Source organism: Chiloscyllium plagiosum, unplaced genomic scaffold, assembly GCF_037043375.1.
Source record: "Chiloscyllium plagiosum isolate Xiang-an unplaced genomic scaffold, Cpla_swu_hap1 HiC_scaffold_1, whole genome shotgun sequence".
Lineage (NCBI taxonomy): Eukaryota > Metazoa > Chordata > Chondrichthyes > Orectolobiformes > Hemiscylliidae > Chiloscyllium > Chiloscyllium plagiosum.
Genome location: NW_028270139.1, coordinates 100154265 through 100181346, shown reverse-complemented (window position 1 = coordinate 100181346; position 27082 = coordinate 100154265). Strand labels below are relative to the sequence as shown.

The 27082-nt window shown below is 40.1% G+C and overlaps 1 protein-coding gene across 1 annotated transcript in view; it reads right to left on the bottom strand.

The window, feature by feature from the left end:
- Positions 1-27082, bottom strand: part of LOC122549029 (potassium/sodium hyperpolarization-activated cyclic nucleotide-gated channel 1-like) — a 279591-nt gene that overhangs the window by 95224 nt on the left and 157285 nt on the right. Inside the window, exon 5 of the mRNA XM_043688170.2 lies at positions 12398-12544. Within this exon, the coding sequence (XP_043544105.2) occupies positions 12398-12544 (147 nt within the window). The remainder of the gene's footprint in view (positions 1-12397; positions 12545-27082) is intronic.

The window sequence follows — 27082 nt, the reverse complement described above, 5'->3', positions numbered from 1 at the left end:
AGCTGGGAGAATTGACTGGGAGAGGAGCCGAGCAGGAAAGTCAGTGGAACAGCAGGAGTTTCTGGGAGTAATTCAGGAAACACAGCAGAGATTCATCCCGAGGAAAAACAAGCATGGTACAGGAAGGATGAGGCAACCGTGGCTTACGAGGGAAATCAGAGATAGCATAAAAGCAAAGGAGAAAACATATAATGTGGCAAAGGGCAGTGGGAAGCTAGAGGATTGGGAAGCTTACAAAGACGAACAGAGGGCAACAAAGAAAGAAAGAAGTTAGAGAGAAGAAGGTTGAGAGGTGACTTAATAGAGACATATAAGATAATCAGAGGGTTAGACAAGGTGGACAGGGAGAGCTTTTTTCCAAGTATGGTGACGGCGAGCATGAGGGGGCATAGCTTTAAATTGAGGGGTGATAGATTTAGGGCAGATGTCAAAGGTAGTTTCTTTACTCAGAGAGTAGTAAGGGTATGGAATGCTTTGCCTGCAATGGTAGTAGATTCGCCAACCTTAAGTACATTTAAGTCGTCATTGGACAAGCATATGGACGTACTTGGAATAGTGTAGGTTAGATGGGCTTCAGATTGGTATGACAGGTCGCGCAACATCGAGGGCCGAAGGGCCTGTACTACGCTGTAATGTTCTATGTTCTATGAAATAATGAAGGAGAAGATTCAATATGAGGGTAAGCTAGCCAATAATATAAAGGAAGACTGTAAGAGTTTCTTTAGATAAATAACAGGAAAACAAGAGGCAAAAGTGGATATTGGGCCACTGGAAATTGACGCTGGAGAGATAGTAGTGGTGAACAAGGAAATGGCTGAGGAACCGAATAATTATTTTGCATCAGTCTTCACAGTGAAAGACACAGGTAATATCCCAAAGATTCAAGAGAGTGAGGGGGCAGAGCTGAGTATGGTGGCTATCACCAAGGAAAAGATGCTAGAAAATCTGAATGGCCTGAAGGTGGATACGTCACCCGGACCAAATGGGCTACACCCCAGAGTTCTAAGGGAGATAGCTGAAGGGATAGTGGAGGTGTTCGTAGTGAATCTTTAGAATCAGGGAGGATTCCAGAGGACTGGAAAATCGCTAACGTGACACCCCTGTTTAAAAAGGGAGTAAGGCAAAGATGGAAACTTACCCATGACCGAGGTTAGGATAATCGGTCTGTAAGATCCTGAAATCCATTGTGAAGGATGAGATTTCTGAATATTGGCAGTGTATGGTAAAAGAGGGCAAAGTCAGCAAAGTTTCATCAAAGGGAGGTTATGCCTGACAAATCTGCTAAAATTCTTTGAGGAAGTACCGAGCAAGTTAGACCAAGGAGAGCTAATGCATGTCATCTACCTGGACTTCAAGAAGGCCTTTGACAAGGTGCCACACAGGAGACTACTGAGTAAGATAAGGGCCCATGGTGTCAGAGGCAAGGTGCTAGCATGGATAGAAGCTTGGCTGTCTGGCAGAAAGTGGAGAGTGGGGATAAAAGGATCCTTCTCAGGTTGGCAGCCGGTGAGAAGTGGAGTTCTGCAAGGCTCTGTGTTGGGACCACAATTTTTCACTTTATGCATTAACGATCTAGATGAAAGAACTGAGGAAATTCTGGCTCAGCTTGCAGATGATACAAAGATAGGTAGAGGGACAGGTGCCTTTGAGGAAATGGGGAGGCTGCAGAAAGATTTGAACAGATTAGGAGAGTGGGCAAAGAAGTGGAAGATGGAGCACAATGTGAGATAAACTCAATGACCTGGACTCCATAGCCTTCTGTGGCAATTAATTCCATGGATTCACCACTGTTTGGCTGAAGAAGTTTCTCCTTATCTCTGTTCTAAAAGGTTTCCCTTTACTCTAAGGCTGTGCTCTCGGGACCTAGTCTCTCCTACCACGGAAATATCTTCCCGACATCTACCCTGTACAGACCATTCAGTATTCTGTATGTTTCAATTAGATCTCACCTCGTCCTTCTAAACTCCAAGTATAAACCCAGAGTCTTCAAATACTCCTGATATGTTAAGCTTTTCATTCCTGGAACCATTCTCGTGAACTTCCTCTGAACACGCTCCAGGGTGAGACATCTTTACTGAGTTATGGGACCCAAACTGCACACAATACTCCAAATGCAGTCTGACCAGAGCCTTACAGAGCTGCTGAAGTACATCCCTGCTTTACATTCAAGTCCTCTCAAAATAAATACCATCATTGCATTTGCCTTCCTAACCACTGACTCAACCTGTAAGTCTATCTTGAGAGAACTCCCAAGTCTCTTGGTACTTCAGACTTCTGAATTTTCTCCCCATTTAGAAAATAGTCCATCCATCTATTCTTCTTACCGCTTCCTCATACTTTCCCACATTGTACTCCATCTGCCACTTCTTTGCCCACTCTCCTAACCTCTCCAAATCCTTCTACAACTTACCATCTCCGCAATGCTATCTCTCCCTCTACCTATCTTTGCCTTGTCTGCAAACTTAGCCAGAATACCCTCAGTTCCTTCATCTAGATCGTTAATGTATAAAGTGAAAGGTTGTGTTCCCAACACTGAGCCTTGCGGAACACCACTTGTCATTGGCTGCCATCCCGAGAAGGACCCTTTTATCCCCACTCTCTGCCTTATGAAAGACAGTCAATCTTCTATTCATACTAGCACCTTGCTTCTGACACCATGGGCCCTTATCTTACTCAGTAGCCTCCTGTGCGGCAACATGTCAAAGGTCTCCTTGAAGTCCAGGTAGATTACATCCATTGGCTCTCCTTGGTCTAACCTGCTCGGTACTTCCTCAAAGAATTTTAGCAGATTTGTCAGGCATGACCTCCCCTTGATGAAACCATGCTGACTTTGTCCTATTTTACCATACACTTCAAGTATTCAGAAATCCCATCCTTCACAATGGATTCCAGGATTTTACCCTTGACTAATCAGTCTGTAAGTTTCTATCTTTTGCCTTACTCCCTTTTTAAACAGGGGTGTGAAGTTAGCGATTTTCCAGTCCTTTGGGACCATCCTTGATCCTAGTGATTCCTAAAAGATCACTACTAACACTGTGTCTTCAGCTATCTCCCTTAGAACTCTGGGATGTAGTCCACCTGGTCCAGGTGATTTATCCACCTTCAGGCCATTCAGTTTTTCTAGCATCTTCTAGCATGGCCACTATACTCAGCTCTGCCCCCTCACTCTTGGATTTTTGGGATATAACTCATGTCTTCCACAGTGAAGACTGATGCGAAGTAATTATTCAGTTCCTCAGCTAATTCCTTGTTCATCACTACTATTTTTCTAGTGTCATTTTCCAACAGCTCTTGTTTTCCCCTTATCCAATCAAAAGAAACTCTTACAGTCTTCCTTTATATTACTGGCTTGCTTACCCTCATATTTAATCTTCTCCCTCCTTATTTCTATTTTTGTTGCCCTCTGTTGGTCTTTGCAAGCTTCTTAATTCTCTGGTTTCCTCCTGCCCTTCATTTTCATGCTAATCCTGACTTCCCTAGACAGCCACGATTTCCACATCCTCCCTGTACTACGCTTCTTTTTCCCTCAGGATGAATCTCTGCTGTGTCTCCTGAATTACTCCCAGAAACTCCTGCCATTGCTGTTCCATTGTCTTTATTGTTAGGCTCCATTCCCAGTCAATTCTATCCAGATCCTCCCTCCTGCCTCTCTTGTTGCCTTTATTCAGCTCTGACATCGTACCCTCTGATTCTTTCTTCTCCCTCTCAAATTGTAGAGTAAATTCAATCATATTATGATCACTGCCTCTGAAGGGTTTGTTCCCCTTAAGCTCCCTTATCAAGTCTGTCTCATTGCACAATACTAAATCCAGTATTGCCTGTTCCCTAGTCGGCTCCACCAAAAGCTCTAAAAAGCCATCTCGTAGACATTCCACAAATTCTTTTTTTTTGCAATCCATGCCAACCTGGTTTTTCCCAATCTACGTGCATTTTGAAATCCTTCATAACCACTGTAACTTTCCCTTTCCTACACATCTTTTCTATCTCCTGGTATATCTTGCACCCCAGCTCCTGACTACTGTTTGGAGGCCTGTACATGGCTCCAACTGTGGTTATTTTACGTTTGCAGTTCCTCAATTCTAACAACACAGATTCTACACCATCTTCCTCAACTATCTGCTCTTAGTTGCACATTACCCTCTATTTTCCCTGTGCCAAATAGCTAGCTTACTAGCTATCATAAAATATGTAACTCACCTCAAGATGTGATGCACTCAGGCTACATTTTTAGCAAAGAACTAAATGTAACCAACATTTTTCTCAATCCTCATTCAGAATGTAGGATGAGTTTAGATTAGATTTGGAGCTGGAACAAATGGGCTCCTTTGGTTTGCTACCCCACTTGACACTTACATTAAGTCACAAAAAAACCTTGCAATTTCTGTCAAGGTATAAGACTGCTTTTGGCAGCAGATTTCATGGAGTATACTTTAAAACCTATTTTATTCTGTTATATACCTCAAAGACTCCCCCAAAATACTAGCAATTCATGTAATAATCCAGGCCTCTGTCATTATTATTGACTATAAGACCATAAGACCATAAGACATAGGAGCGGAAGTAAGGCCATTCAGCCCATCGAGTCCACTCCGCCATTCAATCATGGCTAATGGGCATTTCAACTCCACTTACCCGCATTCTCCCCGTAGCCCTTAATTCCTTGTGACATACAAGAATTTATCAATTTCTGCCTTGAAGACATTTAGCGTTCCAGCCTCCTCTGCACTCTGTGGCAATGAATTCCACAGGCCCACCACTCTCTGGCTGAAGAAATGTCTCCGCATTTCTGTTCTGAATTTACCCCCTCTAATTCTAAGGCTGTGTCCACAGGTCCTAGTCTCCTCGCCTAACGGAAACAATTTCCTAGCGTCCACCCTCTCCAAGCCATGTATTATCTTATAAGTTTCTATTAGATCTCCCCTTAATCTTCTAAACTCCAATGAATACAATCCCAGGATCCTCAGTTGAATTCACAGACTAGTTGAATTCATAATGGCTGATGTGTCATTCATCAAATTCACAATTCCAATGCACGCTAAAATAGGAGTATATATTGAAACTTTACAATCCCTGCAAATTTGTATTATTGAAGCATATGGTTGGAAAATTGAAGGGTATGCATTCAAATTGTGGACACATTATCCTGCCAAGATCAGCTGACTGTAGCAGCATATAATTGAAATGTCTTCATTTGGACTTGTTATGTTTTGTTATAATAGAGGTTCTGTGTTACATGAACAATGTCACTTCAGCTGTGCCTAGAATAATGCAAAACTCAAACAAAAATATCAGATCAAGATGATTCAATAAAAATTCACCAATTTGTAATAAATAATTAATTTAAGATGTTCTACATTATTTCTGATTGAGAACTGATATTTGACACTATCTGAAGCACATCTTTATTTTACGTCTTTATCATCATGTTGAAAAATACGAGTGCAGTCAATTGAAATAAGAGAATATTATCTGCTACTCTCTTAAAAACTGCTGGGTTATGACAAATAGGATTCATTAACACCTCCTTAGATTTGATATCCATGGACACAGAACTCCATTGACACCACTCAGGACTTGGCTTAGCTATCTGACTGAGAATTAAAGATTTATACTGTAGTATCAAAAAACTGAACAAATAAGGAAGGATTGCCCCAGCAATCCAGAAGCCAAAAGTGGATCTTTGAACTGATATGTATTCCTACAATTTGCTGCTTTTATTACAACTACTAAATAATAGATTTTTAAACTCCAAATGGTAATTCAATGTGGCATTAAAAAAGTGTGTCTGAGTGTGTTTTTTTGGGGGGGCGTTGGTGGTGAGCAGTTGGCACTGCCACTGAAATTGCAGGGTGAGGATGTTATCTTTATACCTCTGTAACCTAGATCGAGATTCAACCCAAAATGGTGGGATGAAAGACTATTTAGTTGGCTGAGTAATTCAATGTGGAATGGGTATGGAGGTCTGAAGACACCACTGAGCAAGCACAGGAATGCAGCTCTAAATACTGCCCTGCTGTGTGCTGACTTCACAATGTCAGTCTACAAGGTTAGTCTGGATATTGAATGATGTCACGTTGCCCACCCCTCTCTTCAGAAGAGTAAACAGATCAAGTTTCATTCTGCTTTGATTCAGGCTGAGTATCTGGGGAGCAGATGATGTTCACACTGGATTCCAGAAATGGGTAACATCCCATTGCTCTCCATATGTAAGCAATCCTGTATCTCTGTGCAATACCTGCTCCTTCAATAAAAAAAATCACTATTTATTATGTAATAAGAATTACTCATTTCAGAAAGCCCCAGTTACATCCTTGTCGATAGTGATGATAATTAAGTAGGCAGTTTTAGGATTCTGACTTAACAGCATTTTTGGGAGTATCCTCAAGTGATGGATTAAGACAGCTCAGCAGCTTTTCAAAGGCAACCAGGGATAGAGAGTAAAATCCTCATACTCAAAGAAAATCAAAAGCTAATAATTTTAAATAGTTAACAAATTGAAACAGAAATGTCAAACGTTTAACAATTGTTAAATCAATCTTGCAACTAAGAAAAAACTTTTGCAATAAAATAAAACCAATGACTGCTGATGCTGGAAAACTGAATCAAAAACAATGCTGAAGGAACTCAGCTATTCTGGCAGCATCTGTGGAGAGAAAGCAGAGTTAACGTTTCGGGTCCAGTGGCCCTTCATTAGCTGACGTGTCTCCACCAAAGCCTTCAGATCCTCCCTACAATATGGGTTTATGAACTGGAGACAAGAGATCTGCCAATATTTTATTTAGGATTAGAAAACTTTTCTTTGTATTATAGATTTTTAACCATACTGCCCAAGATGCCATTTATTTTAATAACTGCTTTAACCTATTCTTTCATCTTTTATGATTTGTACACGACTATCCCCAAATCTGAGGAAGGTGACTCGACCCAAAATGTTAACTCTGATTTCTTTCCACTGATGTTGAACTTTTCCAGCAATTTCTGTTTTTCTTAAACCCAAGTCTTTCTGATCTCATCATCCCCCTAAAACTGTATGATTAAAATTGTATTGCATCTCCTCATCACCTATTTAAACCATAACAACTCACTTTTCTCCACTTAGTTTTATCAATCTATTTTATTAACATGTCTAGGAGCTCTTCAAGTTTATTCTAATCTTTCAATCAATGACACTTCCTCAATTTTGTCAACTGCAAATTTCAAAATCCAAACCATTAATGTAAATCAGGCATGATCATAGTGTTATACAGTCATAGAGCCAAACAGCATGAAAACAGACCCTTTGGTCCAACTCATCCATGCTGACCAGACATCCTGATCTGACTTAGTCCCATTTGCCAGGATTTGGCATATATTCCTCTAAACCCTTCTTATTCATGTACCCATCCAGATTCCTTTTAAATGTGGTAATTGAATCTCAGTTCCACCACTTCTTCTGGCAGCTTGTTTCAGATGCACACCATCCTCTTTATGAAAAGGTTACCCCTTAGGTCCCTGTTAAATATTTCTCCTCTCACCTTAAACCTATGTCCAAAAGACATTGGCTATTTACCTTATCAGTGCTCCTCATGATTTTATAAACCTCTATGAGGTTACCCCTTAGTGTTTGTTGCTCCAGGGAAAAAGGCCCTAGCCTATTAAGCCTCTCCATTTAACTCCTATCTTCCAATCTTGGCAACATTCTTATAAATCTTTTTTGCACATTCTCCTGTTTAACAACATCCCTCCTATAGAATGGGTGACCAGAATTGTACACAGTATTCTAAAATTCAGCCTCAACGATGTATTATACAACTGCAACATGATATCCCAGCTCCTATACTCAATGTTCTGACCAACGAAGGCAAACATGTCAAATGCCATTTTCAACGCCCTGTGTACCTTTGACTCCACTTTAACCAACCATGCATCTGCACCCCTCAGTCTCTTTGTTCAACAACACTCTCCAGGGCCTTACCATTAATTGTCTAAGTCTTGGCCTGATTTGCCTTTCCAAAATGCAATGCCTCATAGTTATCGAAACTAAACTGCATCTGCCACTCCTCGGCCCATTGGCCGTTCCGATCAAGGCCCCATTATACTCTGAGGTAATCTTCTTCACTGTACACTACATCTCCTATTTTGGTGTCATCTGCAAACTTACTAATCCTGCCTCCTATATTCACATCTAAATCATTTATAAAAATTATGAAAAACAGCCAACCCAGCATTGATACTTGTGGCACACAACTGGTCACAGGCCTCCAGTCCAAAATCATCCTTTCACCACCACCCTCTACTTTCAAGCTAATTTTGTATCCAATGCTAATTCCCCCCGCATCCCATGTAAACTAACCTTGTTAACCAGTCCACCATGCAGAACATTATCAAACACTTTATTGAAGTCCATTCAGGCAATCTTGACCACTCTGCCTCCATCAATCTTCTTTGTCACCTCTTCAAACAACTCAATCAAGTTAGTGAGACACTATTTTCCACACACATCATCATGCTGACCATCAGTCCTTATCTTGGTACCAAACTGTGGGGAATATCAATGTATTATTTCTTCCAGTCCAAAAAGTGGTCAATCACCATAATTTTCCATTGTCTACTGCTGAGTCAATTTTATATCCAATCTGCTACTACCTTTCTTTTTCACTTCATGGGTTTTAGTTTTAATAATAAGCATAATATGTGAGTTTTGATCAAATACATTGGACAGACTCTTAAGGGGCCTGAACAACATGGGCGATGGCGAGTTTTGGAACAAAATCAGATGACAGGTCTCGTGAGGCCTAGCTTGATATCAGAAGCAACTCAATGAATCTTTTAGACTTTTGCTGAACAGTGAGGTGAGTTTCTTGCTTGGTAGTGGTGGGTTGCCAATTTAGGGGGTTGAGAATTTATTAAACACTTTGTTAACACCAAAACTAGCCTCATTTGTTCCAGTTTCCTATGTTACCAAACACGGTGAACAAGCACTTGTCAAGAGTTCTCAACATGAAAATCAGAATGGGTACCTGGAGACTACAGTTCAACACTGGATCTTCCATGTTGCTCAGTATGAAACAGCATCTTACAGTACAATCCATGGGCATCAGCTGTACACATCCTTTGACCAAGGATTTTGGTATCAAACACTGTCGACCCCCTCACAGCCATCATGGCATCTCTCCAATCCACTCGCATGTCATTTAGGAATCACAGACTTTCATCATAGGGTGCACTGGCAACTAATATTGAAAGGTCACTGCAAGGACACTTCCCACAGACAGCTCCAGACACCTAGATTAGACCAGTTTAATTTGCAGGATTGCTCACTTGCTCTCTTAGTGCTCAATCACTTAGTGCCAAAAGCAAGCCTTATCATGCCATAACTATTAATGCTTTGGCACTTCGGTCAGAGCCAAAGGCTATCAGGGCCATATTGATGTGCTGTCTTGCACACACACAACAGGCTGTTTATCAGTAGAGATCTCTCTGGTGGTAGGGTAGTTATATTTATGAACAGCACGGGGAGACAACTCTCTAACAACCACAGCATTTGACAACTGTCCACACGACAAACACATTGCACTATTTGTACAAGCAAATAGTCATGCTGAAAACTGGTTGGGGGCTACAGTCCAGTTAAGGGGACTACAGTTCAGTTAAGGGGACTACTGTCCAGTTAAGGGGACAGCTCTGTCTGTCAGAGGGCCTTGGTACTGTCAGTCATGGGCACAGCTTGCAAACAGTCTAGGAGCTTAGCCATGGTCAGACATCAGCTTGGGCCTCTCAAGGTCAGTGGAACTGTCTGACTTTGGTTCATTGTGCTTGGTCTCCACATGCACGTACGGTGGAACTGAGCTGTCAGGACAGTTATTTGGTCATAGGGACATGGAGGCTCCAATGTGGCTCTGGGCAACCAGGCAGAGCCCACATTTGCTAGTGTCCACCACAAGCTACATTCTGTGCCACCACTTATTGTTGTCTAGCCATGAAAATGGCTGGGACAATTCCCAGGGTGGGTCACGTCAATGATACTTTGATGGGCAAAAATTCAGGTTCACTCGGACATTGAAGCATGTGTTTACAAACGCTATCTACACATTACTTGCAATAATTTCTTCACTCATTTACAATGCATGCAGAGGGTCCAGAAGCTGGTCAAAGTGATTCGGGCCATTGGTATCTCAACAATATAGAATTTATGGACAATGACATAAGTCGGGGGAGGGGCGCAAATGCTAGCCAAAAGCATCGCATCACTTGTGAAATTTCCAAAGCTGCTAGGAGATGAGAGGAACATTGCAATTTAAATATGACCATGGATTGGATTGACTCAATGGTGAGTTTCACATTTGTAATTGGTCTTGGATTGAAAGGGGTTGGAGCAGGGCAGGAACTCTCTTTTTGATGTAATATGTTACTCTCTCAGCCAGTGCAACACCTTCATCAAGTTGATGTCCGTGCCATGACCAGGGCCACGGTGGAGCACACAATAATGCTGCTGAAGATGCAGTCCCACTGCTGAGAGAGGTCTTGGAGCAGTCCTCCAGTATCATTTTGAAAGAGTATACCACATCTTCCTGGCATGTGATGTTCTGTTAAAACTAGAGCAGGCAAAGGAGTGATGTGATAAATGCTGAGGAGGCTGGGGAACTGGAGTAGTTTTCAGGGCAGAAGGACGAGACACTGGAAAGGATAAACCTCTCTTTTGTGCATGACAAAGTTCAGCTACATCGGGTAAATACCAAGCCAGAGAGGAGCTGACTGACATTCCGCTCCAGTTAGACACAGCTTGGCACTGATGGCAATCATGGAACGCAAAATAATCATTGATCATAAAGGGTAGCACTTCATTTGGATTGTGGGTGCAAAGTGCAGCCTCTATTCATTTGTTTTGTGTTTGTTATTGCTGGCAGTGAATAAATGTTTACGGTTTGATTTATTTGATAGTTTGTGTGCCTGTGATCTTCTCCTAGTGGACACTGACAATCTGCAGATTTCCAGTGAGCGTCAGAGACAATGATGGGTGAGAAGGCGTTTAGATGGATGTAGCTAAGGACAGGTAAACTGTGTGGCCTGGTGGTGAAACAGTGACTACTGTGCAAGAATGGCATTCTATGTACAAAATAGTCTCAGCCACACTGACTACATGCTGTGAGCAACATGGCTTTGTGGTTAGGTAGACAAACAAGAGGCTGGAAGAACACAGCAAGCCGGGCAGCATCTGGAGGTGGAGAAGTCAATGCTTCGGGTATTAACCTTTCTTCAGGACTGGGGTGGGGTTAGGGGGAGCTACTGATTATATCCAGTCCTCTTTTTCAAGATGGTGCTCGTGCAAGAGGTGCCGATTTTTTGTTAGTATGTGCTGAGTTGTGAATTGTTTTGGGAATGGCAAGTGGTAAACTGGAGATCGAATCCGATGAGAGGGACACCATGGGGTTCGGTTAGATTGTTAATAAAGGATGTTTGGTCAGATATAGTGAGAAAATTTGCTTGGCCTCTTGGCAAAAATCTCTCCAAAACCAACCTGTAAGATTCAGCCCCATATGTTACTACAAGTGAAGATACTGAAAAGTCATTCTTAAAGTTCTTTTCATACTTGTTCAGTTATTTGGTGACCTTAACTTGCTCTCATGCAAGAATAGGTGAGCATAATGTATAAGACAAAGAATTGTTTCTGGGTGAATTGAAGGATGGCCAATGAAATGAGGTGGAAGAATTTACTGTCACTGAAGCTTGTAGAGTATCACTGGCTGCCAGTTTGGGAATTTGACTTTAAGTTGCTTGAAGACATTCTGTTGAGTGAGCCACATTCATTCTTAAATTGTTGAAAGAACACGCTTCACCATTGTAAAGTAGTCGGCGATACTCTTAGGTCAAACCTAGCTCTATTTATAGTTACACAGTTGAAAAATCTTTGTTGTGCCAAAGTGAAAAGAGAATTGATAGGTCCATGCAATTTTCAATCATACAAAGCCCAGATCAGTCGAGCTGATGTGACAACTGCATTCTCTGAATACTCTTTCTGTTGAATGATGAATGTCCTTTAATTGGTAATCTTCAAAGGACCTAAAGTCTTTGAGGACTTGGAAAATGATGAGTAGTGAGATTGAGTACCAATAGCCACATACTTAATAATGTGTTCTGTTCTCAATCAAATGTTAAATAATCAACTGTGCACAATCTAATATGAAACAATCTCTTCCTTCACTCAGGGATTGTGCATTAAAACAGGACTTATTAATATTATTGCCTGATCGGCATTTGATTTTTTGAACAGTTTTTGACATTTGAAGTAATAGTGCAAATGCAAAACTCTCTTATGTGTGTGTCAGCCTCCAATCTAAATTCACCACAACTGTTCAAAATATAAATTAGCAGTATTATTGCTAATAAAATTGAGACAACGTGGAGAAAAATATGTTACCTCCCTAAGTGGATCATTCAATTCTTCTAGAATATTGTCTTCATCGAAGATCTTGCCTTGGTAGCGGTGCTCATAATAGTCATGTATCTTCTGTCGCATTTCAGCAGGAAGCTTGTGGAAAGACATATATTGTTCCACTTGCTTGTACTAAAAGAAAAAGGAGAAATATTATGTTAGATGGGGCAGGAAGAGACATTGAGTGAACAAGCTTACACTACAATGTGTTGTTTTCGAAGAAAAATGATATACAATAAACTGTTGAACAAAACGAAAACAGAGTACACAATATACAGATACTTGAACATAATAAGGAGAAGTGAAAATAAAATGACCATATGTAGTATGTGGTCAGGTTTGAAAAGAATATGTGTGATAAAAAAAATCAGTAAATTTCACTCTTCAATCATTTAGGTGGTACCAAGTCTCAGTTTAAAAACCAGTATGTTGTGATTGAGACAAAGTGGCTGACTTTGGAACATAGTGATTCAACTGCTCAGGTTTATCCTTCTTATCAGTATAATTTCTGTTGACTTAAATAATGGCCATTAAATTGTTCTGCCCCATGGCCCAACATTTCAATTCCCCTTTCCACTCTGCTGAGGACATGTAGGTCCTAGGCCTCCTCCATCGCCGTTCTCTCACCACCCGACTCCTGGAGGAAGAACGACTCATCTTCCACCTCGGAACACTTCAGCCCCAGGGCATCAATGTGGATTTCACCAGTTTCCTCATTTCCCCTCCCCCCACCTTACCCCAGTTCCAACCTTCCAGCTCAGCACTGCCCCCATGACTTGTCCTACCTGCCTACCTTCTTTTCCACCTATCCACTCCACCCTCTCCCCCCTGACCTATCACCTTCATCCCTTCCCCACTCACCTATTGTACTTTTTGCTACCTTCCCCCACCCCTCCTCTATGACCTATCACCTCCATCCCCACCCCTATTCATCTATTGCACTCTTTGCTACCTTCTCTCCAGCCCCACCACAACCTCCTCCCCACCCCACTTATCTCTCCACCCTGGAAGCTCCCTGCCTCCATTCCTGATGAAAGGTTTTTGCCCGAATTGTTGATTTTCCTGCTCCGTGGATTCTGCCTGATCTGCTGTACTTTTTCAGCACCACTCTGATTTAAACCCTGGTTTCTAGCATCAGCAGTCCTCACTTTTGCCTATTAAATTGTTTCTAGCTGTTTCACATGGTCGAGATTACAAACAAAGTGCGCTGAAGTTTTAACTCTTTGAGCAGTAATGTGAGGTAAGTCCAATTTGGGGAAGTTAGAAAAAGAATAAAATCTTCCTTGCATAAAAATAGCAGTCAGAAATAACTAATAAGAACAGATAGGTAATAAAATTTGAATAGAAACAGAAAATGTCAAAAAAAAGCTCAGCAGGTCTGGGGGCAACTGTGTAGACAGTCAATGTTCCCTGTCCAATGACTCTTCAATAAAACCTAACAAAATTGAGCTCAATTAGTAAACACTTACATAATTGGTTGATGATTAAAGTGGAAATGCACGGTTAACCCCCAGCATTACCTTTGACTTCATACGAATATGAACAAATCACTTGGTTCCTCAAGCCTGTTTTACTATTCAATAATATCACAGTTGAATGTCCCTTTGTAGCTAAACCATGTCTGCACCTCTGAAATGTAGGGATCCCCAGGGTCTGCTTAGGCTAATGTGGTCGGGTTGGAAAATGGCCAACTGATCTCACTAGAAAATGTTCTTCTCTTATACAAGAAGTAATTTATTACATGTTAGCAATGCCTTACAGATTACATTGATATGATAGAGATTGTTACAAAGAGGACCTGGACTTTAGGCCTTGATCCACTGAGATTCCAAACCGTTCTATCCACAAGGCTCCTTGACATCCTTAAAGAGGGAGGTGCTTAAGACACGCTTCAGTAATAACCTTTTGAGATCCTTTTTGACCCATATACATCTCCCCACCAACTTTTTTATCCAATTTTTATTATATATTTGTTCACATAAATAATATTTATCTCTACCCTGTCTCTGACATTACAAATTTATGTAATGTTTCATTATCCTCCTAGGAAGTTTCATTGTCCTCCTACGATACTTTCCCTATGGACTTGGAAAACTGCTAGCTTGTGGGGTAGGCAGTTTTAAGTCTGTGGACTCCATTAAAATGGATGACCTCTAATCTTTCAGAATTTCTTTGCAGAAGACACCTTCTCTGCTGAAACAAGAAATTCATTCTTTGCAATATCCTGAATCCTTGGATATTAGTTCTCTCTTTTCAGCAGTAGTTTCCATGGATTTGTAGGCACCATCTGCAGAAATCATTATTTAAATAATCTATGGATTCCAATAGATTCTGAATTCTTCTACTAAAACATACTCTTTTAAGAATTTTATTTTTCTAAGACAAAACAAGTTCAAAAATGATTTCAGTACTTCTTCATAGCCATCCACTTCTTCTTTTACACCTTTAAAAGCTATAACATCAGTTACAGTACCAGTTGCATGTTGAAATATATTTACTTATTCAGCTTCTGATTTACTGTCTAATTTGGAAGCTACTCTTTTTCTTAAGATTCATTTTGTTCAAGATGCCTAATTCTGTGCTCCATTTCATACATCTCTGAAATTAAATGTTCCTTAGAGCATTATTTCTGATGACATGTCTTTACAATGTAATTAGTTTCCTTGACTGAAAGGTTTTTCTTTTGTGATAAAAGTGGTATTGCTGTCGTTATGGAGGATGTACCCATATTTTATGGCGAAAATGGAGAATTCCTGTCTTAATGTGACTAAAATGGAAGTTTGCCAACCTTTAGTAGATAAAATGGATGATTTCTAATTTCCTGCAGCTTCACAGAATGAATCCTATTGTTTGTGGCTTTAATAAACAATTCCCATTTCCTTAACGGCTTTACTGACTAAATCCCACTGTGGTTTTAATAAATGATGCCTGCTTTAATCATTGTAAAACTAAATAACTCCTGCTATTTGCATCTCTAAAAGATCAATCCTGCTTCCTTAATACTCTTTACAAGATGTCACCCACTGTCTGTACTCCATTAATGATTCCTGTTTCTTCCAGGATCTTTTCCCAGATGATTCCCATGCACCTCTTCATTTAAATAAATGCTGCTCATCTTATTTTACAACTTTAAGGAAGGATATCTTGCCTTTTCTGTGGCTTTGATAAAATTTCCTTATATCCTTATTCTTTAAACTGGGGCAGCTGAAGCTTCTCATCTGCCCCATTGTCACCTTAATTCTGGCTTCACAATACCCTGTGTTGGCAATCTTGGCTTAGATTGCTTTTGTGGCATTTGATTTTCCTTGGCATAGGCATGATATGTGCTACCCACTCACTACGGTGACAATACTCAATCTGAGCTGAAAGGAATTTCATTCTTTTTGCTTTTCCAGTCTGTAATATTGCACCTTAAAAAAATTCCCTTATCCATCAGGGATTTTAACTTCGCTCACAGAGCCTCCAGCTGAAACCTGACTCCAGATTCCCCCCATAGACCACTGCCACGTGATGCAGTCTGCTTCTGCTTTGGAGTAACTAATTCCCCTTCTTCAGGGAGTTCCTAACTCTCCAGCTGCAGCACATCACTTACCAGGTCTGAAATGTCTTTGTCACTAACTATGTAAGGCCCTCAAATGTTCAAATCTTCTCTGTTTCTGACTATCTGCATGAACAGGTGACCCGCAGCTATGTCTAAAGATGCTGAAGAAATCTTTAGACCTCTCCTGCAGACCGCATATTCCAGGAGGGAGCTCAATCAAATCTACAGCACTGCTCACCATTTTGTATCTGCAGCTAAACAGAGTCTGCATCTCACCATGCAGTGGACTTGCTGCCACATCCTCTTTACATCTCAAGAACTGCAAAACCTGCAGTTCTAATGTGGTAGAGGAAAGCTAATTCTTGGCCTAACTCGAAGAGGCTCTTGTATTGAACAAAATGTACTTTATTATTTGTTAGCAATTAGTTAGAGGTAACACCAACAATGACATGTTGTTATTGAGATTTTAAGGAGGATCAGATGTTAAGTCTTTGACATCCAATGCCATTCAGCCCCCAAATTCCATGTGGCATCTTCATAGTGGATGGTAGCTGAAAGGGCATTGATATGAAACTTTAAAACCATTTCTCTCTTTACAGATACTGCTGGAAGTCTTGAATATTCCCAACAATTTCTCTTTTTGATTTCAGGTTATGAGAATCCAGAATATTTTTGCTCTTTGTGGATTAGCAACACAAATAAATGACCACAATGTCTTAAAAGCTGAAGTGACTTGCTAATGTCCTTTAGGAAAAGAAATGTGCCAATCTTACACGGACTGACCTATACACCTCCAACCCCCTTTACATAGTTTACCCTCATTAGCTATTTTAACTGGTCATCAAGCCACTCAACTATCAATCAGAAAGGCAGACATCACCTTCAAAGGACAATGAAAGATTTGCCATAAATCAAGCACATTCTTAAAAGAAGGAAACCATTTGGTCAATTATGCACTATAGGCAGGAAAGCACATTCTTAGAGCAGCACATAACAAACTTGAGGTTTTAAGTGGGGTAAGAGTCAATTAGATTAGATTCCCTACAGCATGGAAACAGGCCCTTCGGCCCAACCAGTCCACACCAACCCTCCGAAGAGTAAACCACCCAGACCCATTTCCCTCGGACTAGTTGGCCTAACACTATGGGGCAATTTAGCATGGCCAATTCAACTGGCCTGCACAACTTTGGACTGTGGAGGAAACCCACGTAGACAGAGGTAGAATATGCAAACTCCACACAGACAGTCATCCAAGGCTGGAATCGAAGCTGGGACCCTGGTGCTGTGAGGCAGCAGTGCTAACCACTTGCCACCCCCAGTGAGATAGGTGAGATATGTGAGATGAGTGAGATATCTTCCACAGCCAAGCATATCCTATTGTAGTTCCAGTTAAGAAGTGATGGAAAAATCTGTGCATTAACATATAGAGCTAAAGAATTTAGTCAAGTTTCAGTTTCTCTTTTATACACATGTAGGACTCAAACTCTCCTGAACTCATTCAAAGTGTAACATTTCATTCAATTCCTTTTTTTTACAAAATGGCCTGTCACCACTTCAGGTATTTACAAATTACAAAACACCTTACTTGAATTAAAAACTGAAACTTGCATCATTTTAATCTGAATATGGAGGTACATGATAGCTACACAGCTCTGTTTAGAGGAAATAAGATTTGTCTCTGTACTCATGATTACACGTGATTTTTTTTTGGCCTTTTTGTCAGCTGGAAGTGCCTTGTGCAAAAACACAGACCTAACACCATGGATTTTAAATGGAGAATAACAATTGGATTTCCTCCCACATGTCATTTATACCTGGTGATGCAGTATTTGGAAGTGAGAGTGGTGGCGTGGTGACTCAGTGGTTAGCACTGCTGCCTCACAGTGCCAGGGACTCGGGTTCAATCCCAACCTCGGGTGACTGTCTATGTGGAGTTTGCACATTCTCCCAGTGTCTACGTGGGTTTCCTCCCACAGTCCAAACATATGCAGGTTAGGTGAATTGGCAATGCTTAATTGCCCATAGTGTTCCAGAATGTATAGGTGAGGTTCATCGGCCAGGGGTAAAATGTAGAGTAATAAGGTAGGGGAATGGGTCTGGATGGATTACTCTTTGGAGGGTCAGTGTGGACATGTTGGGCCGAAGGGCCGGTTTCCACACTGTAGGGAATCTATGAAAATAGAAATCCTGCTGAGAAATCTGGAACATACTCAAGATGGGTGCAACATTTTCTCATCTTTAAATGTCACTGTTGGGTGCTGTATTTTAAAATAAACAAGTTTTGCATGCAGAGATTCATCATTAGGATCTTTCCTTTAAAGGTAAGTTGGACATTACATTGGCTAGCTGTGTGTATTTGTTCATATGCATTGCTGTGTTTTTCTCAATTAATAAATCATAGTGCAGTGAAATGTTCTGTCAGCTTGTGCTATCACCTTTTCCATTATTATTTAAATGGATGTGGCTGGTAATAAAAACTGGCTTTGAACATGATAAGCAATTTGCCACCAACTGGGGCATTAGTTAGTTTGCTGTACAGCTGGTTTATAACATAGAAGTACTCGAAAGCATGGCTTGAAACCTGCACTGGCTGAGGTTACCGTGAAGGATTCTCCTCCTCAACATTTTCCACTTGCCTGAGGTGAGATAACACTTTGCTTAACCCACGGTCAGGTGTCTTTCTCTCTCTAATAAGAGAGAAGTCCTATTATCTGGTAGGACTATGGCCAACTTACCTTTACCACTTTCTGTCTTACATTGATTGACAGGCACTAAACTCTGATTTCCTCTTGTTGTCAAGTGTAGTCTGTTGTTTGGATAACAATGATCAATATCAATGCTTGGCTGGGTTTCAACACAGAGGTGTTTTGTTTTCAAGAAACTGTAATAACAGATTTTCCCGTTGATTTCTTATTTATTGACACAATTTAATAGAATTGCAAGTATTGCAATCTTTAATCCAAATGGCAAAATGCTTTTTTAATTCACTGACATGAGGATTCATTTAGATGGTAAGAGGTTTGTGTTTAATTTTCCCAAGAAAAGAGAGGCTTTTCAGGTCACACAGGGTTAAGGACAGACTTGAAGTTAACAGCCTCAGGCAAAGCGTTATCAATTTTCCAGGTCTTCCCAGAACAATGTAATGTGGTAATGACTATGGAATAGAAAAACTGAAACCATATGAACAGGACATTAATTAATTAATTCAACTGACTGATAAATGTGAAATTGAATTTAGTGGCCATAAAACTATCAGATAGCCATATAAACCATAATAGCCATAAAGTTTGTCTGTATTTGAGTGGCTCTGTAGTACCACTATTGATCAATTTGCTTGAATCCTAAAGAGTATTTCTAGCAGAGTGGGCTACCACAGTAGTGAGGGTGTCAGCAAGTCAGAAAAAAAATACTTGACCTTGTTCCCACCAATCTATCGGTTTTAAGTGCATTTATCCATGACAGTATTGGGGGAGTTAATGCACCATCTTCACACTGAGGATATTCTCCAATGTGTTGTGTACCACTGTGCTAAATGAGATAGATTTTGAATGCTGGATTAGTGGTGCTGGAAGAGCACAGCAGTTCAGGCAGCACCCAAGTAGCTTTGAAATCGATGTTTCGGGCAAAAGCCCTTAATCAGGAATTGGGCTTTTGCCCGAAACATCGATTTTGAAGCTCCTTGGATGCTGCCTGAACTGCTGTGCTCTTCCAGCACCACTAATCCAGAATCTGGTTTCCAGCATCTGCAGTCATTGTTTTTACCTCGTAGATTTTGAATGCATCTAGCAACGCAACACTGGATGTTCAACAGGTGCTGTGAGCTGTCAGCAGCAACAGAATTGTATTTAACTACAATTTGCAAAGCATATCAGATACACTGAATCCACCATTGAACAAGCCAGAGGATCAACCCTGGTTTAATGAGGTTTGCAGGAGGGCATACCATAAGCATTACTTGGCAGACCTAAAATGAAATAGTGCAAACTGATGAAGATACATCACAAGTTTGAGTTAAAATCACAGCCAGAATCCATTGACCTGCATATTTAAAGTTGGTGGCCATTCAGTATAGGTCACCTGCTCAAAAGACAATCAAACCAGGATTGTTATGATGCATGTGTAAATTCAATGGGCAAGTCAGCTATGTCATTTTAACTGTTGACCCAGTGTTAAAATCTCCTCCAGATACCGTTTACACTGCAGTGGAATCCTTTTGCAAACAGAATTATTTGCTTAGCAACTACTGACATTCTTATTGAACATTTCCCTCAGGTGAAATACACGGGGTTTCAGCTTCACAGATCCCTCATGCTTGGTGGTACTTTTCAATTAATAGAAGCTAAAAAAGGAAATCTGGCATAAAAAATGTCCAAAACAATAAGTATACACCCAATGCACCCTGCGATGCTTCATTTGTAATGTGAGAGAGCAGAATATGACACAGACACAGACAACAATCTCATTACAGCTGCAATTAACTACTTCCAAATTTATCAATAATTTACTTACTGCTGGTGTCTGTTGTCACCCTTTTTGGTAGGATGATCAGTACAAGGGATAATATTTAATATTTCAGAAGGAGGGTGATTAAAATGCTAGGAAGCACCAGATGGCTTATCCAAAGAGAATAAGTAATGTCAGCCTGCACTTGCAATGACTGAACTATTTCCCTGTGATGCAATCAAAAATAAAGCTCTATTAACAATGTAAGCATCCCTCTTTTGAGCTAATGTTGGAACTAGAATTGACATTGGGATTAAAGATTCAATTATAAAATGAATGTTACCTTTGTACACTTAAGTAAAATTGTACAATTTAAAGAATTTATTTTAACTGTACACAACGTGCAATAGAGATGATCTTCCACCTGCCCTTTAAATTTACTCCTCTCCTGTCTTGAGAGAAGTGAATTTGCATTAATAGTGTGCATGTGCCCAAATACTCAATTTCATTCTCAGCAGGTGAAACTCTGAGCTGAAATTGTAATCTGATTTGGACCATGTAATGATTGGAACCAGATGATAGCAAGGTTCTTGATTGGGGTTGTTAACCCAGGCTGATCAGAAAAGCCTTCACTGACCAATATAACCAGGAGGTAAGAATCTCCACAGCCAGTGAACTCTGCACTGTTAAATAAAGAGTGACTTGATGAAGGGACACTGCCTCTCTGCAGTTATTTCAGACTGACAAAAGGTTCCACAATGACAGAGGTCCTCCAATTTCTCATCCAGCACTATGGTACTACACTGATGTAATAATTCAGTGCACGTGAATTCAAATTCCACTCTGACAATTTATCAGACTTAATTCAACAAGTCAATCTTTTTCTAAGAGGAAAAATGACAATGAAATTGTGAGATTGTATACCACTTCAGTTTTCTAATGTCAAATTGTCTTTACTGAACAAAGTTGAGCTTTTCATTCAAAGTTCAGCCCTCCCAGTAATCAGGTTTGAATATGGCCATGCTCATTAAAACTTGAGAGAGATGTACCAACATCAACTTTACAACGGAATTATTATTCCCAATGTCAAGTTTTTTTCCCAAATTAGTTCAAAAGAACTCTATTTTGATTATATCATAGGGAAATAGTTCAAACATTGAAGGTAGAGTCTGACATTTTGTATCCTCTTTTGGGAACCTATCAGGTATATCCTAGTCTTCTAAACACTCTTCTTTTGAAATATTAACTGTACCTTTATCTGTGGTGGAATGGATGTTGACTACTCAGTTACAAGTGGGCAATTGATATCCTCAACTAGGTAATTAATTCCTATGTAAGTGTTTCATTCTGCTGCCTCCAGAATTTAACTAGAGGTGGGATAGTCCCATACTACAAGGCAGCCTGCAAGTTACCCTGCCTGGGTGGGTAGTGAGCAGGGCTGTCCCTGCATTTTAGAACCCATTGGCACATTTGAATGGCCTCTGAAGTATAATGTTGCTTTCTGTTTCTCTCAATACATGACCTCTCAAACAATAGTTTCAAATACCTTGTACCTACCAGTTTGGCACCCAGTGAGATACCCAGACACCTATCCAAATTACACTGTGCCTCTGCCCATTATTTCCTTCAATTTTGATATGGCTGCGTGGTTCTCTATGCATGGTAGTGACACCAATCAATGTGTGGAACATCAAAGTGGCTGTGCATATGTGCAGCTTCAAGGAAACATTGCCTCTATCCAGAAACTCTGGAGAGCTGCCAAATGACAACTTTGTGAGGAGGAACCTCCTGTTTTAATGGGGTGGAAACCTCACATTTGGTGGCTTACTGACCAGATTTTATAGCTGGAGAAAGAAATCTGGCACATTGTATAATTTAACTGAAGACCTGGACAATTATCAGGTTTGGGCTGATACAGGGCAACACAGTGTCTCAGTGGTCAGCACGACAACTTCACAGCACCAGCGACCCAGGTTTGATTCCAGCCTCGGGCGAATGTCTACATGGAGCTTGCACATTCTCTCCGTGTCTGTGTGGGTTTCCTTCAGGTGCTCGCATTTCCTCCCACAATCCAAAGATGTGCATGTTAGGTGGATTGGCCTTTTTAAACTGTCCATAGTATCCAAGGATGTGTAGGTTAGCCATGGGAAATGCTGGGTTACAGGAATAGTGTCGGTCTGGATGGGATGGCCTTCAAGAGGTTAGTGTGGACTCCATGGGCCAAATGGCCTACTTCCACAGTGTATGATTCTATAATTCTGATAAGAGGCAACTAGCATATGTGCCGGTCTATGGCAATGACCATGTTAAACAAGCGAGAATCTAAACAGATCCACTTGACATTTAATGGCATCACCATCACTGAATCCTTCCCTGCCCCTATCAAAATTTCAGAGGTTGCTACTGACCAGAAATTGCGTTAGACCAGCCATTTAAATCATGCTGGGAAAAGATCAGGTTAAAGACTGGGTATTCTGCAGTTAGCAACCCACCAAAGCATGTGTAATATCAAAAGGCATGAGTGAGGAGTGTAATAGAAAACTCCCCACATGCCTAGATGAATGCAATTTTAACATCACTTGAAAATGTTGATTAATCCAGGACAAAACAGATGTCTCATTTATCAGCTTAAACATTCACCTCCCTCCATCACAGATACATAGTACCATCTAAAAGATATACTGCAACAAGTCACCAAAGCTGCTTCGACAGTACCTTCAAAACTTGTGACCTTTACCTAGAAGGTCAAGGGCAGCACATGCATGGGATCAACACCATCTGAAAAGTCTCTTCCGAGTCACATATCATCCTGACTTGGATCTATAACAGGTTTCTGGGTCAAAATCCTGGAACTCCCTTCTTATCTGCATTGGGAGTGTACCTACAACAACTACAGCAGTTCAAGAAAGAAGCTCACTGACACTTGCTCATGGACAACTAGGAATGGACAAATGGGCAATAAAGCCAGCAATTACCATCTCCCATGGAAGAACAATAACTAAGTAAACACAAACCCCTAGATGGACAATAAATACTGCCTAGACATGAAGAGTCAAATACATTGAAATAATCAATAATCAAAACAAGTTCTTTACATGTGAGCATATAAAATATGGTCAGTAGTCTACAGCATAACTTATCTTAGGCAGAAGACAGCTTGAACAAAGTTATCATTCCTGGAGCACAATCTGGTGCAGAAATCTTGGGATCTTTTCTCCCCTTTCAAGTTTCAGGACATAAAAATCTACATTGGTACACTGCAGCTAATATATCATTGTTAGATTTATTTTCAACATCCAACTGAAACATCATTCTTTTTCTTGCCTCAACTTTGAAAAGGTAAATTGAAAGGTAAAGAAGTTCAACTATAATCTCACTAGTCAAGAATGGGGAGAGAAAACAAAAATAGAGAGTTGGAAACATTTGAGGAACTAATTCATAAGTTTCAATGACTTTACATTCCCTTAAGTAATAAAAATCTCCCAGGAAAAGAGGCCAACACAGTGGGTTAAAAACCCAAATACTAAAGAAAGAAGCTTATGATTTTGCCAAAGTCAGTTGTATCCCTGAAAATTGAGATAATTTTAAAATTCAGCTAAGGATAATAATAAGTGATAACAAATGTTGATGTTCAGAGTAATTTGGGTATCTTTGTACAAGAATCTCAGGACGTCAATATGCAGGTACAATAAGCAATTAGGAAGGCAATCAGTATGTTTGCATTAATGTAAAGAGATAAAATATAATAATAATAATAAGGAGGATTTGCTATGATTATATATGACTTAGAGACCACACCTGGAGTACTATATATGTTCTTGGTATATTAGGAAGGTGTGTGAGCTATCAATTTGTGCCATTGGGTATTTCTTTCTTTCTTTGAGCACTATACTGCTAAATGTCTGTTTAACTCGCTAGTGACATATAATGGCAGTGAAACAGTACTACCAAAACCTTTATCATCAGATTGAACACATCTGCTAGCCCAGGAATCATTGAGGAGAGATTAGCCCTATAGTATCTGACATTAAAAAGAATGAGATGTGATTTCACTGAAACATAAGATTCTTGGAGAGTTTGCCAGGATAAACGCTGAGAGGTTGTTTCCCTCTGGGTGGTGAGTATAGAACTAGGAATCATGGTCTTCAGAGAAGGAATTGGTCATTTATGATTGAGATGAGAAAACGTTTCTTCACCCAGAGTGTCATGATTGTTAAAAAAAAAAACCTCTCGAACCAAAACAGGAATGAATGGCTATATTTAAAATGGAGATCGGGAGAATTTTGGGGACTCAAGAAATCAAGGCGCAAGAGAATAAGGTGAGAAAGTGGAGTTGAGGCATATGAGCCATGATCTTACTAAATGACGGAAAAAGTTCAATGAACGTATATTCTTGCATCTATTTCTTATGTTTTTACAAAATTTGAAGCAGAGAATCTCAATACAGAACATGAGAGAGGTAAAGACAAAATATCAAAAATAACACAAACTCCAAATTTTTGTGTCTTTATTTTCACTTAAATTAAGTATTTTCTGCAGGTATGAGTTTTCAGATATGAGTTTTAAACTGGGAAGCTATAACTTGAAGTGATCTCTTTGGGAATTTGTGCATTACTGATGATATATTAGGAATGTGTGTGAGCTATCAATTTGTGCCAGTGGGTATATCTTTCTTTCTTTGAGCAGTATGCTGCTAAATGTCTGTTTAACTAGCTAGTGACATATAATGGCAGTGAAACAGTACTACCAAAACCTTTATCAAATAAGTCTGTCGAGTAGATTGAGAGTTGAATTTACAAATATAAAGCAGATGGTAAGGCTCCAGTAATGTGTGTTCATAAAATTAGCTTTATTCAAAATAGATCCTTTTGTCAAAGCTGTACTTGTACTGATAGTAATTCATCTAAACGCAAATTGTGTAAAACATTCAACCCAGTTTACTGGTGATGTTACAAAGACAGTAATCACAGAGAAATACTTTGAAAAGGAAAATCAACACAACAACTATAGAATAAAAAAAATAGCTGAAGAAGTCTTTAATTTCATGGTTCGGACTGGATTTGGCTTTTTTTCCACCTTTACCTCTTTGATGGGGAAGAGAATCCTTTAGTACACCACAGCTGTCGTTGAAGCAGTTAACAGGAATTAGTCAAAGCACGAGTGAACACCATTTTTAGATTACAGATTGTGCTTCGTAAGCTGTCACCCTGCAGTCATCTTTTAATGAAGTCCCAGTGTGTAGTGGAGGACGTATGTTGTCACATACTCATGGCACAAGTGGCTGCTGTCAGCCGTCAGGAGAGGGAAAGGAAGAAACATTTTTCTTTCCATTGCAATTACTGCAGCCAAATACTTTTCATCAATATCATTTTGCAAGGTGAACTATTACAAAGCTAACCTCAGCTTCTGAACAGTAATATCTTGGTTATTAAGTGGTTAGCCAAGTTGTGTATAGGTTACACCATATCTATGACCGTAATTGCAACTAGGTTCTGTTTCCACTGGGTTAGCTCTTGGTGCCTTACGATTCTCTACTTATTTCATGTGACATTGTTTTATTATTAAATGATCATGAAACATTAGTGAGCCTGACCAAATCTTCCAGTGCAGAAAAGGGCCACTCTCGCAATCAAATTGCATAACCCCTTTGTAAAGCTTTCATAGAGCACTCTTGGAATGGGATTGAAGCATTCATGTAAAAGACAATTAAAATGTCATAGTTAAGTACAAAAAAAAATCAAGTGAGTGGAGTGTTAACATTTCTAACTAAAGGGCTACGTACAAAAGGATGAGAATATTGCTTCTGCTGTACAAAGCCCTGGTTAGACCACACCACACAGTTACAACAGTGGGTAGTTCTGGGTATCACACTGTGGAATAATTTGGTTTTGGAAGGATTATTGTACTAGAATTTTATATGGTTCAAAAGGGGTGAAAGGTTTCTGAGGGAATGTGGGGTTTGAGATAATAATCAAATGAGCATGATCATATTAAATGGCCAAGCATGCTCAAGGGGTCAAAAGCTCTACGTCTGCTCCTGACTCAAATACTCACATCAGAAAATTTTACAGAGATTTGAGCAGAGTTGTTTAAAACAAAACTGATATCTGTCCCATGTGTGTCCGCAGAGAATTGTGAAACAGGTAAATTATACCACAGTGCTCATATATTAGAGATTTGTTTAACTGAGGTTGGTTATTATGGTTTTGCAGTAACAGGGTCAGGAAAACTCTCAATTCATTGTGGATATTTGGGAATACAAGTACTGCAAGATCCTCTCCGAGACACACATCACTGTGAAAAATATATTGCTGTTCCATCACTGTCTCTGGGTTGAAATCCTGGAACTTGATCCCTAAAAGCAATTACTCTTTTACCAAGTAGGGCTCGGAAAACAGCAAGGGAAGGCAGTGGGTAGATGACTTGTTTTCATTCTGCCGTGCCATTGCCAGAACACAACTAAGCCACTTCAGAAGGCAATTAAGTGCCCTTTCTGTCTCTGGATATCTTTATTCTAGCAGTGGTGGACCCTTCATCATATGGGAAGACCACCAGATCTTAGACACACTTTGGGTTGCAGGCAAGTGTCCCACCCACACACTACTCTCACCCCATTTGAAATAGGCCACTCAGCCCACTGAGTCTGCTCTGTTCTGCCATGCAATAAGATCATGCCTGATAAAACC